The sequence below is a fragment of the Cyclopterus lumpus genome, chromosome 10, assembly GCF_009769545.1.
Source record: "Cyclopterus lumpus isolate fCycLum1 chromosome 10, fCycLum1.pri, whole genome shotgun sequence".
Taxonomy (NCBI): Eukaryota; Metazoa; Chordata; class Actinopteri; order Perciformes; family Cyclopteridae; genus Cyclopterus; species Cyclopterus lumpus.
Genome location: NC_046975.1, coordinates 18038746 through 18053846, shown reverse-complemented (window position 1 = coordinate 18053846; position 15101 = coordinate 18038746). Strand labels below are relative to the sequence as shown.

The 15101-nt window shown below is 43.4% G+C and overlaps 1 protein-coding gene across 3 annotated transcripts in view; it reads left to right on the top strand.

Annotated features, from left to right (window-relative positions):
• Positions 1-15101, top strand: part of enox2 (ecto-NOX disulfide-thiol exchanger 2) — a 147523-nt gene that overhangs the window by 117520 nt on the left and 14902 nt on the right. For all 3 annotated transcript variants that reach the window (XM_034543163.1, XM_034543165.1, XM_034543164.1), the window contains 5 exons: positions 1889-2095; positions 4955-5188; positions 6590-6802; positions 9551-9657; positions 13924-14038. In XM_034543163.1, coding sequence (XP_034399054.1) covers positions 1889-2095; positions 4955-5188; positions 6590-6802; positions 9551-9657; positions 13924-14038 — 876 coding nt within the window. The remainder of the gene's footprint in view (positions 1-1888; positions 2096-4954; positions 5189-6589; positions 6803-9550; positions 9658-13923; positions 14039-15101) is intronic.

Below are 15101 nucleotides of genomic sequence, written 5' to 3'. Positions count from 1 at the left end.
GACATTTAAGTGCTACTAGAGTGCTACTACGGCTCCCTACCTTGTTCAGGTAGGGAAGCAAATGCGCAAATCTTGTGCATTTGCATAATATGTGGGTGATTTATTATACTATTAGGAGGCATCATAAATGTGTGGTAGTAAAACAACATCTTCTCACATTGCTGAGCTCTTAACTCCGTTCAGTAGAGTTTGGGTCCTGGATGGTTTTGCTCTTCCTCGCAGGGTTTTATCGAGAGGGGGCAAAGGGTAGGAAGACTTTATATATTGGTTTCTGTGGCTTACGAGAATCAAAAAAGGGAGCCAGAAGGCCAGATCGGAAAATCTAAATGTAGGGCACGAGAGCTGTCCGACCGGATGAACTTCTTTAACAGCGTTCTGCAATACAGAACCGACTTTTCTGTTGAGTACCAGTTTACCGACCCCACTTTTTTTTCAGTTTGACAGTGAGACAAAGCTGATGAAACATCTGTATTACTGCACCGCGCCAATGCTCAGTCTAGAAATCCTTTTGATCCCGCGTCCAAGAGACCGTGATATATCTGAATTAATCCACTTGCTGCTTATCAGCGAGGCCCTCGTGAAACACCTCAGGTATCCAACCGAGTTCAACTGCGGTTCTTTTCAGAGTATCGATATCTACGAGGGTGGGAGCATCAGTAACGCTGATTGCGAAGCCTTTCTAGCAGACATCCAGAAATCCAGCATCCTCAGTGTTCCACTGATTAGCGGGTTCACTCCTCCATAGACCCCGCTAATCACATTCATCATGCATGAGAAAGCTGATCTATTGGAGATTAGATCAGTCAACACTCATCTATGCCGAATAAGTGATTTCTGAAATGCAGGAGACCTTTCACATGAGAGGATTTGCAATCACTTTGTGGCCAAAAGGATTTAATGTTCATGCATGGAATGGTTTTGATATTAACATTTATCTAACACCTTTTTTTTGGGGTCTTATTTAAGTGCTATGTTTAAAAATGTGACTTAATTGAATTTTGCAGCATCGTGATCCAAACGATGTGGCCTGTTTTTCAAAGTTGTTAATCGTATTAAACACCGATGTTCTTGTTCTTTAATTATTAAGTGACCTGGCTCTTGTTCCTCTCCACCTGAATATGAAGTTAGACCCCAAGAGCCTTGTGGGATTTATTTGTAATTTATGCCCTCTTGATATTTTGTATTTTCCTTAGTCATTATGTGGATCCTTAGTCCCCTTTTTGCAGTTATTGAAGTGCCACTTTCCCCTCTCCAGAATCTCTCCTCAAATATTTTGATTGATCGTTCAGTTCCATCATATTTTCACCTATATTTTTTACTTATATGCATGTTTAATATGTCTATGCACCTGCTAGGCAGACTGTACAATATAAACACCCAGGCTTTTGTTATTTATCGGGATCATTGCTATTCAAATGTTGGCATTAAAAGAATTCATATATTTTTGGTTTGGATCTACAAGAGGGCATTTTCTTCTTCGGGTTTTGGTATTTTCTCTATTCAGAGAGCATAACATTTATTTAGATTGCCTTTTATTGACTGCCCATACAAGCACATATATTTATTTAAAAACAAAAGACAGGAAATCTTACATCCTCAGGTCTGCCAAAATGGTTTCAAGCAGTGATGAGAACACTATGTTCTCGCCATTGGACATATTATGTGTATATTCTCAAAGAGCATAATGCGCACGCAAAAATCGAGTGTCCGTGTTCTGTGACAGCTGAATTATTCCTTGAGTTGTTTGTATTCCAGCTGTATTATCTCCACATAAATGCAAGTGCACACACTTTCATCATTCAGATTATTGTGTTCCAGCCATGTTTTAATATTTCAACCGAGTGATGGCTGATGCGTAACAGTTTTTTTTCTCTCCGCTTTTGAACAGACCTTCCACCTCCGGCCACAAGAGACCGCCCTCCAGGGTGTAAGACAGTGTTTGTCGGCGGTCTGCCCGAGAACTCCACAGAGCAACTCATCGTGGAGGTCTTCGGGCAGTGTGGCGAAATCATCGCCATACGCAAAAGCAAGAAAAACTTCTGCCATATCAGATTTGCTGAAGAGTTCACTGTGGACAAGGCGCTCTTTCTGTCGGGTAAGCTGTCGTAGCTCTAAAACCTTATTCCGTAAGAGCTTATTGCCATGATGTTTCGTTATATTTGTGTCAGTGCCACTGAGACAAATGTGAAGCATGAATACAAAGTAGGTCCATGGGAGTAAAACTCCCATAGACCATGTCACATGTCAGTTACATTTGGAGCCGGTTGTCAAAAAAAAACTATTGCGTCAGAAAAAATTGAAGAAACAAGCTTTTTAGTAAGAAAGCTAAGGCTGTGACTCTGTTGAGACGAGGTATTATCTGCAGCCTTAATTAATTCACTTTTGCATTCTGGGTAACTTTTTAGATGAATTGAAACAACAAACCATTTAGAATGTGATACAGCTGGGATTTGTGCCCTCCTCCCCATCGCAACAGTGGCCGAGGCTCATGTGTATTGTATAATTTAGTCCACCATCCCAAACCAACACAAAGAAAATAGGATTTCTCAGAAACGAGGGTAAAATAATTACAGCTGGTGGCCAGGATCATTAAATTATTCAGGATATTCTGGAAAGAAACCCACATAACCAGCAGTTACACCCTCTGTGCAACTGTTTATTATTGGAAAGGACAGTGAGGAAACTCTCTGTGGTTGAGATTAATAATGGTTGACTGTAGCCTACTGGAAACTCAAACAACAGGAGATATAAATGAGCGTTAACTCAAAAAAGCACATCTAATATGACACCAGCTTATGGTTTTCTTATCTTATCTTCATTTTCACAGCTGCTTTTAGAGCCCAGACTTCTTCCATCTCTCTGTGCCGGCCGTATATTCTTACTTTGAAAAACCCATTTAACCTAGAAGCCAGTAAAGTCATATTCCCAGCATTATTAAGTCACAATGTCTGTGTATGTTTGTGTGGGATTTATTTTGAATGAGATGTCCTGTGATTTAGCCTGCCTCTATTCTTACGGTGAGACGAGGGAGCTGAGGTCCATGTATTAGCCAGATGACAGAGCTGTGCAGTTTTCCCATAAATAATACCCCACCCACACACATGCATACACACACTGTGCAAACACAATACCCAGCAATGACACAAACTCCAGCGGCTCCGGCACACTGAGATCTCCTCTATATGAAATATTGAAGTAGTGCGAGATTGGGAGCCTGAAGCGGGGAGAGCAGACTGACGTAGAAAACCTCTGAACTCACTCATTTCTTTTCCTGTTTGCACTGCCCCATCTCCTGTGATGAGGGTGTTGGGCCTCACAGTGAATCACACTGGGCATCATTAACGTGTCCGGCTCGAGCACACACTCACACACGTGTACCCGAACGCTCAAACTCAACACTCTCTGATCATCTTAACCAATTAAATCACAAAATGGGCATGATTTCCCTTCTGATCCACAACCAGCCATTAGTGAAAATTGAATAAAGAGGAGAGTGTGAGCATGAGAGGGAAGAAGGGGGTAATGAAGGGATATTGTGGTCTTTCAGTGCATCCAGAGAAGTAATTGGCCTCCCTACGTCTCTCTTGTGTATCGAACAAAGGATGCAGTCCTTCTGTACTGCACAAAACTCGACATCTTCAGTATATCTTGTCAAAGGAAGGGATCCAACTAGTGGAATAGATACGACGAGGATAAGGAGGGAGGTGGTAGGCAGCTCGACCCCGATAGAGAGCTCGCTCATTGGCTTCTCTGTTATCTGTTAAGTAGTTTAAATACAGTTTGTGGAAGGTGATGGAAAGTGACTTTCAACTCGACCAGAAAGAAAACCTGCAGCATAAAGACTAAAGCTCACGTCTCTAGCTGTTTGCTCTCCTGCTCCTTTATTCCTATGTTGCTATTCAGTTAACTCAAAATCTATGCCTCCAGCCATGTTTTTCATTTGCATTAAAAAAAATGTAAGTCTTCCCCTTTTTTTTTCAATTTCTTAAGCAGTCTAGAGATCTAAGACTTACAGATTACCATATAGAATATTTCACAGAATATAAAAATGAGTGGCCGCCAGGTGCAAATGGGAAGTGTGAAGTTGACAGCTGTCAAAAATTAGAGGCATTCGGGCGTTGCAGTGGTCTTAAAGGTGGAAACCACGTACGCGTGACTTCCTCAGTCTAAATGCAACGAGGGGTCTCCGTCACCTGTCACCCTCTTTGCTCTCTCCCCGTTTCTTGTTTCTCTCCACTGTCAAATATCTAATAACATGACTGAGAGGCTACAGCCGCCCTCCAGGCAGCGGTGCTTCAAACTGAATAGTCGTCCGCATGCTAACGCGTTCACAATGACAATGCTAACACGTGGATGCTAAGCGTGTATCGTTTTCAATCGGGGTGTTCGTACGCTAGCATTTACGAGTCGGTACTAAACGCAAAGTGCAGCTGATGCTCACGGGAAACGCATTAGTTTTGCAGATATCTAGTCGTAAACTGAGGTATCGGATAAATGAAACGATAGCGCTACATGAAAAGCCAGGGGATCATCAAAAGGATTACCATTAAGCCAGAGGGGAGGTGACTGTGTGCAACACATTTAATGGGAATCCATGCAATAGTCGAGAAGGTATGTAACTCAAAGCACGACCTTATGCTTGCGCTTGAAAAGTCAGGGGATCACCAACGTCATTATGATTCATCCTCTGGGGGCTTCGAATATCTGCGAAACATGACATGGAGCCTTGTCGCTCTCTGGCTTAAAATCAAAATGTAGTCGAGAATTATTTTTATAAATGAGGAGCATTAATGCACCTGCAAAATGCACAGCACAGTGTGTGTGAATGACATCAAACTGTCTCAGCAAACGGATTACTTTAGTTTAAATTGAGTGAGTCCCCCGCTGTCCCATCTGCTTCTCTCATCATTTTTACTTTTTACTCTTTCTTTTCGAATTTTTTTGCCTACCCTAGGTTACCGTATCCGTTTGGGCTCCAGCACAGACAAGAAAGACACCGGCCGCCTCCACGTGGACTTCGCCCAGGCCAGAGACGACCTCTATGAGTGGGAGTGTCACCAGCGCATGTTGGCCAGAGAGGAGAGGCACCGGCGCAAGATGGAGGAGGATCGCCTCCGGCCGCCCTCCCCTCCTCCCATCGTCCACTACTCGGAGCACGAGTGCAGCCAGCTGGGAGACAAGATCAAAGGTTGGCAAAATATAAAACATACACAGTAAAATATGCGCATGATATGGTCGCACAAGCATAAGAAACTCTGCTCTATAAAGAAGTAAAACCTCAACATATATCAACCGAAAGGCATTTACATCACTGATTGTCACATCGTTAATGAGCAAACAAAGGTAAATAAGGATCCGCTCATGGCACCGTCATTATTCATGTGAAACAACAACCGACAAGGGAGGGAATAAGGTAACTGAATAGGTCTGCATGTGTGTCGCCGCGCTCGTTCCTGCTTGTCCACTTCCAAGCCAAGGCATTACAGGATGGGTCCTAAACTACAGCTGGTAAACTGACGAAGCATTTCTGTTTATGTTCTAACCAATTCAGGGAATTTGTTTTCAAAAGATGCTTCACAGAGGCTGTTAAACACGCAGTATCCGTTTACTCTTCCCCTCTCTTATCTTATTCTTTCTCCTCTCCTCTGTTCATCCTCTGTTCATTTTCTCTTCCCTTCCTCTTCTCAGCTTTCCGTCCCGCTTCCAGTTGAATCCACTTGTTTCACTAATGAGCGATGGCACTTCCAGGTCTCAGTCACAGTTGCCCGATAACCGAATGTCTGTGACTTTGCCTCTCTATCATCTGTCCTTGTCTTCTCCAGCTCTCCCTCCCCTGGCCCTGGTGTAAAGAGCTCCTACATGTTGTTGTTTTGGCCAAGGATTTGTTTGTGATCTTGTTTGGCTGCTGTCGTGAAAGCACACATCCTGGCTATTTGCTGCAGATATAGGTTTACTCTTTCCTCAATCTTCCACCCATATGAACATAGGTGGTTTAGCCCTTTCCCAATCGTTATATTTCTGTTCTACAAACCCAATCTGTCCTTTTTGATGACATCAAACTCACAGCAGGATTTATTTTTACCAAGGCCACTTTTTTTTTTCTTTTATTTTGTACTCCCCTCAGGTGTCATTGAGGTCTGCGGAGTTCTTTGTCACCGAGCATATGCCAGTCCGGCATATGTACAGTTCTCTTTTTCCTTTCATCCGACAGCACAGATGTCTTTTTGTTCTCCCGGCCTTGTTCACTGCGGTTTGCTGTGGTTTTATTTAAATTTTGTTCAGTGTCACCTTGCTCACATTTACCCGGTCTATTTTTTTTTACTCGACAAAATAAAAATGTGCTCGCTACTTTCTGAATTTAAATCATCTCAATTTGCCTTAATGCTCTTCTATATGTCTGAAATAAACAATTAACAGCCTTTTTACTCACATGGATTATGCGTATACTGACTTTTACAAGACTGTGTCATCTTTTCTTCGGCTTGCCAGCTGTTGCTTTCACCACATCTAGCATCCTGGGACTGGACATCAATTTACTATTATTGCTTAGAGTCTGACTTATTCTCTGTGTCCTCGCCCTCTTGGCTAGACGACGGGACGTTTCCTGAAGCGGTGCGCGTGCTCATGACCTGGCTGGAACGAGGGGAAGTCAACCGCAGGAACGCCAACAACTTCTACTCCATGATCCAGTCCTCCAACGGCCACATCCGCCGGCTGACGGGCGAGAAGAGTCAGCATGAGAAGGAGGTGGAAGAGGCCAAAGACAAGTTCAAGACCGCTCTGGCCGGCATAGTTGGCCAATGTGAGTCTTCTGTTCTCAATGACACACACACACACACACACACACACACTTGGCACAACAGTGTTTAATTTCTCTACAAAGGCCAAAGCAAAAGAGAGTAACTCAGTTTACTACTATTTACTACTAAAATACATATCCTCCTCCTCGTTGTGCAGTATAAGTACAGGAGGAGGATAAGAATGAGTCCAGTCCGAGCATGACCAAGTTTCTGGTTCAGTGTAAGTTTCCTTATCATAGGAACAGACACACAACATAAACATTGTGTCAGACATTTTGTGCCTGAAGTTCTAAACGCTGCGAATAAGTAAGTATGATATTATTATACACATTGTGGATATGAAGGTTATTTAATAGCCTCATAGCAGCTGTCCTGTTTCATGCTATTTTGTTTTGGGGAAGATGTCTTAAAGGTAAGTTTTGTTCTTCCTCAAAGTGCTCCAACATCACTGCATTTAGTGTCCCGCTCGTTTTTATTTCTTCCGAGATACAAATATCTTAGCACACTGGTACCTGTGACTGCAGAGGAATATTATTCATGTTTCCTTCAGATGAAAGTAGTAAGTAGTCCAACACATCCCTTGCATGAATACAGTGGAGGCCAAACAATCACAGTAAACGCATGCTTGGCATATTTCAGTTGATGAAAGGCCAAAGATGAAGCGCACTGCTCCTACCCAGCTTCGACAGCTTCGGCTGTGCAGCTGCTAGTTTACACCGCCGCCTCCGGCATTCTGTCTCTGCGTGTCCCACCACATGCATGTTAAATATAATGTAAACAACCTTCGACACAAAGTTCCCTGATTTTGTTTCTCGTAAAAAAATAATACACAGAAGACATGGAAAGACATGGGTGTGTGTTTTGTAAAAAAACGCCTCCATCATTTCAGCCCATACAAACACTTCCTTGATTCATGAGCTCGTCTTCCTCCTGATACATTGCTGATCATTTTAATGACATCACAGAGACTGGACTCCTGAGGAGGTTTTACCAGTTTCACTTGGGAACAATGCTCTGTCCATACCAAATATATTCAGCATGCTACTCTTTTAGTTGGCATCCACATAGGTCCGTCTCAGATGGAGACTATCACCTTTTACAGGTCAGTTCCCCCAATTCACAAAGAAAACATATAGTAGTGTAATCCTTATGGTGTCGAGGCATGCAGATAGTTTCAGCTTATGTGCCCCAGGTTTTGAGATATTGGCTTTTCAATTTTCTGCTGCTCCACAACTACATTGGAGAGATCCAGAGAGTTTGATTTGTGGGGCTCAAAGCATCGAAAAAAATACCTGTGACTACCCCTTTTCTAAAGATAATCCTCAGACCTCACCGGAAAGAGTTGCTATTTGAACTGCTTTGTTGCAAGCTCACAAGTTTTGAAAGTCTGTCTGTACCGTTTCCTCTTTTCTCTGCCTTCACCATCGATCTGCTCCATCAAATTACAGAGTACAGGGAAGATGCTATTGATCCCTGTACTGTTCTCTCTCTCTCTCTCTCGCTCTCTCTCTCACCACTCTGCAATCACACGCACACTGCTGGCGGTCATATTGACCCGCACCCCCGTGTACATTAGGACCTCTGGGATACACAGACCACCCATACACTCCTCCATGACCACACACAAGGGATGAAAGGTGGAGCTGAAAGGGGAATGGCTCTATCAAAACATTGCAGCGTAGATAATCTAACACTGATATGTAGGACCAGCGGAAATCTCAGACTTAAAGGTCTGGCTCCTCATAAGAATCTCTGACCCAAAGAAGCTCGCTCAGCTCAGTAAAGTGTGTCTCCGCTGAAGGGTTAACTGGCGAGGCTTGAAGCTTAAGGACGTTTGATTTAAAAGAAATCTGCATCGGGAAAGCAAATCAGAAACACTGCGATACTTTTAATAAGTTATTAAGTGTCCTTGGGCAAGATTCTTAACAGGCCTCTGCTGCAGTGGAGCTGCACAGTGGTCAGCAGTGGCACGTGTAAAGTAGGTTATTTTTGGCATCTGCCAGTTGCTGAGCAAAAAGTCCCTTGTTGATTAAATGTTTTAAGAGACAAAGCGTCTGCAGCTCTGTAAGGCTGTATAAATTACAGCAGGTCTTTGTCAACACGCTGTTTTGCAAGTATGATGTTTGCCACGTTGATGCTCTTGGTTCAGTGCTAATATTTGCTACACACAGAAGTACAGCAGAGGCTTCTGGGAATGCCATTGGTTTGGCAGATATTTGATCATACAACAAAGTATTTGACAAATGAAATGGTGGTTTGAAAAAGGAAATAGTCAAGAGATATTAGTTATCTCATCCTAAGAAGGACACGAATATGGCAACCCATCCCTTAGTTATCAAGACATTTTAACTTCATGGTGGCACTCGAGAAAAAGTCAGCGTAGAGCCTAATAAATATGAACTCAGTATTGTCAGAGCTACAGTGTTCAAGTGCTTTATTACTATACTTTAAATGCGTTGGGAAGATATGATTTATTTAGGTTCTTTAAGTTTTGCGCATGGGAACTATCAGACCAACCATCCATGAGATGATGCACTGCCATCAGCTGGTAAGTAGATCACACGCTTGCACACACTCATATGAATACAAACACACACGCACACACACACACACACACACACACACACAGTTCTTTACGTCCCTAGTTGACTCCACTTTCTCACTCCTCTGCTCCTTCCCACCTGCCCTCTGTCTTTCTGTCTCTCTCTGTCTCTGGATGGTCTCTGGTCCTTCCCTGCGTCCCGCCACAGTTGAGCAGATTGTGTCTGTATTCCAAGCTGCTTCCAAACAAAAGGCATGGGACCATTTCTCCAAAGCTCAGCGCAAGAACCTGGACATGTGGCGCAAACAAGCCGAGGTTAGTACCCTTTGATTTCAATCTGTGGTTCGCCTGATTTATTGAAATTTAGACTATCCCATTCTGTTCAACGGCTGTCTCCCTCTCTACTCTTATACAGTCCTTTATTTTTAATTGATAGATAGACACTTGCATCAGGGCTACATAATTATACTCAAATTAACACAAGATAAGGAGAAACAAATGGGTCAACCCAGAAGTCAAAAGAGCAGACTCCTTGTTGTAGTAAGTGCTTTGAATGGAGCCAGGATACAGAACAGGTGACTCCAGGTCCAAGCCCCCGCCCCTACCTCTGCCCCTCTCCACCACTGCCCTCCCCGTTGGATACAAGCTGCTGGGTGAGTTTTCCATCTCTAATGGTGTCCAGCACACAGGTAAATCCGTACAAGCCTTCTCCCCATGCACCAACAAATCGGAAGTTTTTTTTTTTGAGTGGATGAATGAGGAGGAATATCTTTAGACATAAAAGCGTATTCATAAAACACTGCTACAAGGTTTGAAAACGAATATGTTTTTTGTGTCTATATTTCCCGTGTACTATCTGCTCACCTTTTTTTTTATCTCCGCCAAATTGAGCATTAAAGTAATTAGCATGATGACACATTGTATGTAATGGAGGGTCTGGATTGTGGGGCAGTCCTGGGTCTAATGGACTCATATTGGTAAGTTTCTTTGAACCTCAGTATAAAAAACAACATATTTAAGGTGAAGCAGAAGCAGCATTCAACTACTCTTTAAAGGTAGGTATTGCAAAGCAAAGTTGTTGTTTTAATGTTCATATTTGCTCAGACCTTGAGGGTCTCTCAGGGACCTACTCTCCTCTGAATACAGCCAGCAGCAGGAAGTATTAAAATCTATTATGTGGATACCAGAGTGATTTTTTTCAGGCCTCCAGGGACCTGTCCATTATTTGGTCTTGCTTCCTTTATATAATTGCTGTATACACACTGCCTACAATCCTACATAGATACACGTGAAAGAGACCACTTTGGGTGGACTCTCCACTGCAGAATATGTCCTCCATTCATGAAAGAAATCCTTTAAAAGGCATCCTGGTTCAAACATTCTTTGTGGCTTTTCTCTTCCAGCTACTTTACTCTTAATTATAGCTGTGAGAATAGACTGTATTGTCATTCAGAGTGAAACCACACTGTGTTTTATGAGTGTTTGTGTCTCAGAGTGAGAATCAAACAGACAGATGAAGTCATTTGGACACAAATCGCCCAAATTGAACCCATGTCTCTCTGGAGCGCTCTGTTAGTGTTTAAGGGAGTTTATGCACCGCCCAGAATCAGAAGACTAAAAGTCTGTTCATGACTTTTATGATCTAACTGGTAGAAACGATACCTTTCTAAATAAAATAGAGATTAACCTACTAAAGTAGTTTTGCTACTCAGCTAATGGTAAGGGGCTGTTCATACTGATAAACTCAGACAATCATCACCTGACTCTGCAATTAACCTCAGCTCGACAGCGTTTTAGCTTTACGGCCCAGAAGTTTACCCTTTAGCGTCTCTCAGCTGTCACTTGCTCAGCTCTGTTTCTAGCAGCAGCATGCAGCTGTTTTTCAGCTAACAAACTAACAAAAGCTCTAAAAGCCGTACGCTACACGCTGTGTACCAAACGGCACAGTTGGAGTTAGCGACTATTTGGTGAACTTAATGGAGCATTTTGCAGCTAAAGAGACCAATATTTCCCTCAGAAGTCCAAAGTAAAAATGGCTAAAAGGGGTTGAATGACTCCAAATCAATTTCAACGTTACTCTGTGTCTTCTGGATGTATAAATAAGCAGCTGTTCGATAACAACCTCGCCATAGCAACCTTTTAAGGTATTATAAGTGACAGTATTTGGGGGCATAAATGTGGTTTAAAGCTTCATCAAACAGGAACCACTAGGCAGTCATAAAAGCCATAGAAAACAGGCGTATAAAGTTGGTATTGACAGCAAACCATGGACTTACACATCCAACAGACGCAGAAGCCACTTGATCCAATATTTACTCACCTTTTTGATTTTTGTTTGGTCACCGCCAACTACTGAGCAAAACTCTGGGACTTGCTAGACGCTTGTTGTTTGCTTCAGCTCGCTGTCATTTATCGCTGGGCTGGTCGAGCACTCTCAGCTTGTCTGAGCTGGAAACCGCTGCCTTTGGTTTTATATGTGGGAGTAATAAGAGCTGCAAGACCAAACCATCTATTCTGCGTGAAGGTCAGAGAAACAACATAATGGCCCGAAAAGCTGCATAGAGCTTCAGGGGTGGGTGCTAATTCTCAGTGACTGTCAGCACAACTGGTCCTTCTTGGACATCAGGGATCTGATTCAAAATCGTCTGAGTTAATGCAGGTTTATTTTCACATTGATCATAGAAAGGCTGCAGTGCCTAGGAATGGCAGCCACTGGCCTAGTGTAAAGAGCATAGGTAAGTAAGTGCAGTGGCTCAGGGGTAGTTTATCATCAAATAGGCAGCCAGTTTCACTCTCAGTCATATTGTATATTCAGTATGATTCTCTGCCCTGGAGGTGAAATATGGAGGAACGAGCAGCGCCGCTGAGTCGCTGCAGCTCCCAGGCAGAATCAGACAACAGCTGCCTCGCTCCATCTGTGTGTGTGTGTGTGTGTGTGTGTGTGTGTGTGTGTGTGTGTGTGTGTGTGTGTGTGTGTGTGTGTGTGTGTGTGTGTGTGTGTGTGTGTGTGTGTGTGTGTGTGTGTGTGTGTGTGTGTGTGTGTGTGTGTGTGTGTGTGTGTGTGTGTGTGTGTGTGTGTGTGTGTGTGTGTGTGTGTGTGTGTGTGTGTGTGTGTGTGTGTGTGTGTGTGTGTGTGTGTGTGTGTGTGTGTGTGTGTGTGTGTGTGTGTGTGTGCATGCAGTGTGTGTGTGTGCACAGCGCGCTCCATACACACAGCTGGTTGTGTGTCTGAACGCGCTTGTGCGTGCAGAGTACCTGTTTGACCTTTGCCATGGGCACCAGATAACGTCAGCTGACAGATGTTTGTAAGTTTGTTTACTCTTCGGCAGCTTATTTTGAGCTTTAATGTTCAGCCTGTTGTTGGGAATTGTTCGCTGAAAGAGCGCTTGTGTCTCTCTGTTCACTGGAGTTGTTTGAATAAACAAACAAGTGGGTTTCAATTCCAACTTCTTGAACTTGTAAAGTGAGAACAGTTTCCACTTTATTATATTTTTAGTACGTCTTGATGATCTGATATTCTTGTTTGTGAAATATATCATGTCGGCTTTATCAACACTGTAATGTTACTAACGGTGAGTAAAGTCTTATTTTATCAACCCAAACAACGGTTGGCTAATTTCCCGAACTGGTTATAGAAGGTGACGTGTTGTATTCCCAGTAAAGCGCTTATTAAATGTCTTTTTCTGCCAGGACCGTGATAATTTGGCATTATTGCTAATCGTCAAAGATGTAAAGTAAAATGTTAGCCATCAGTCTATTGGAGTGTGTGCAAATACTTTAGAACATTTTAAAGTATATTTGAGACGTTGTTCTAATGAAACAGAGAAAATGTAATTAATCTCTCTGTTTTAGTTTACATAATGTGTATCCGTCTGCGTCTCTTGATTCTCCTGCTTCACTCTCACCTCTGATTATTACCTCTTGTTTTCAATAGAGACACTGTGTAGCTGAACGTTTGCTCACAACAGGGAATGAAAGGGGAACAGTCACTTCGACCGTATGTTCATGGTTTGGTCTGAGCATGGACTGTGTGGAAAGCATCACCAGGCTTTTATTTGTTTCGCTTGTCTGTTGACCGGGAGGGTTTGGTCTATTTACAGCCAATCCATTGGTTTGACCTTAATCTTTAAACCCTTTTGAAACCTGCCTCTGGTTACTGGTCTCTAGATGGTTATAGTCATTAGTGATTCTGCCTGTAAGGGTAAAATGAAACAGATAAGATTGGTATTTTACAGTTTCCAGTTGCGGGTGGAGAAAACCAACAGCACACGTTGTAAATCTTGAATGTGAACGGTTTCTCCGAGAAACATGAAGAGCAAAGTACAAATCTGTGGGTGTCTGCCTATATTTGTGCTACCATCTGCCCTATACCTGTGCCAGAGGAGGAATGTAGCCCCAGCGTTTCATCTTGATTCGTCTGCACTCCTTTGTTCTATACTGATCTGTTATGAGTATTCCTCACAGCTAATGCCTAACTTTAACATTGAAATCAGAGAGGCGCCGCACTGACGATCCTTCTACTACTAGCACCTGCAGTTCTGACCCCCCCGCCCGGCCCCTCTTGTCGGTTGTGTCTTGCAGGAGATCAGAAACATGCACAGCGAGCAGCTGATGGGCATCAGGCGAGAGGAGGAGATGGAGATGTCGGACGATGACATGGAGGATTCCCCCGACAGCAAGGACTCCGAGGACTCAGGTATGCGTTTGCATGCACGTCTTCACACTTCAACACGTCTGTCAACGTGAGCTGATCGAGATCTTCAGGGTATGAACACGGAAGGTGTTAAATAAAAGGGGGAGACCGCTATGTTTGACTGAAATGACAGTAATCATCCCCTGAGCATCCGACAACCATCTGACATCGCCACATGAATAAAAAAAAAAAACACGTTCAAACGTTGACACCAAGCACGCTTTGTCGACTTGATGTTGAACACGACTGCTCAATCTGCATCTGCCCCAGTCCACCTTCTGATGCGCACAACTCCGCCCGCGTCTTTGAGTCTGTCCACACCGGCTGTCTAATATCAGATCGGGGTACCACTGAAGTGCCATAATCCTCTGCTTCTCCGTCAAATCAGTCTCTGTGTGTTTGCCGAAGCAACAAAAACTAACGGTGCTCCTACTCTCTCAACCAGCATTACAATAACCAATAAGTCTAGAGTCGGCGCCAGGGCAACACGCCGTATCCATCACCACCACATGTAAGGTTGTCTCTCATCTTGTGTTTCGTGCCTCTCCGCGGGCCGTTACGCTCTCTTCACATACTCTTTCATCTTGCCTTTTAATAATTCCAATCTCTGCCATTCGCTAATACGACAGCTTCTCTAATCAACATGCAAATCTATGTAAATACAGTCGTCGGCTCAGCCCCCTTTTTGTTTATGCAACCTTGCTATATTTAACTATCAGTAATTAGCTTTGCTGTCAAAGACCTGTCAGTCTGCTCAATGCAACAGCATTGGGGAGAGGTGTTATTTGTTAACAGGCGGACTGTTCCACCCCCTTTACTCGCTAACCTTTTCGCAAAGGGGGCATGTTTACACGTCAACCAGGCCTGCTGAAAACACCTGTGTTTTGACTGCAGCCTCTTAAAAAGTGAATCAATGCACCGCATCTGACTCATGTACAGAATAGAAAGCAAAAGAACCGCTTGTGTGCGTGACTGTTGGCCGGTAGCTGTGTGTGGGCGCACACTCGTGGATATCTGCAGGTCGATAGCACCGCCTGTTACGTAGCAGAAGGGGAATTGCTCTGAA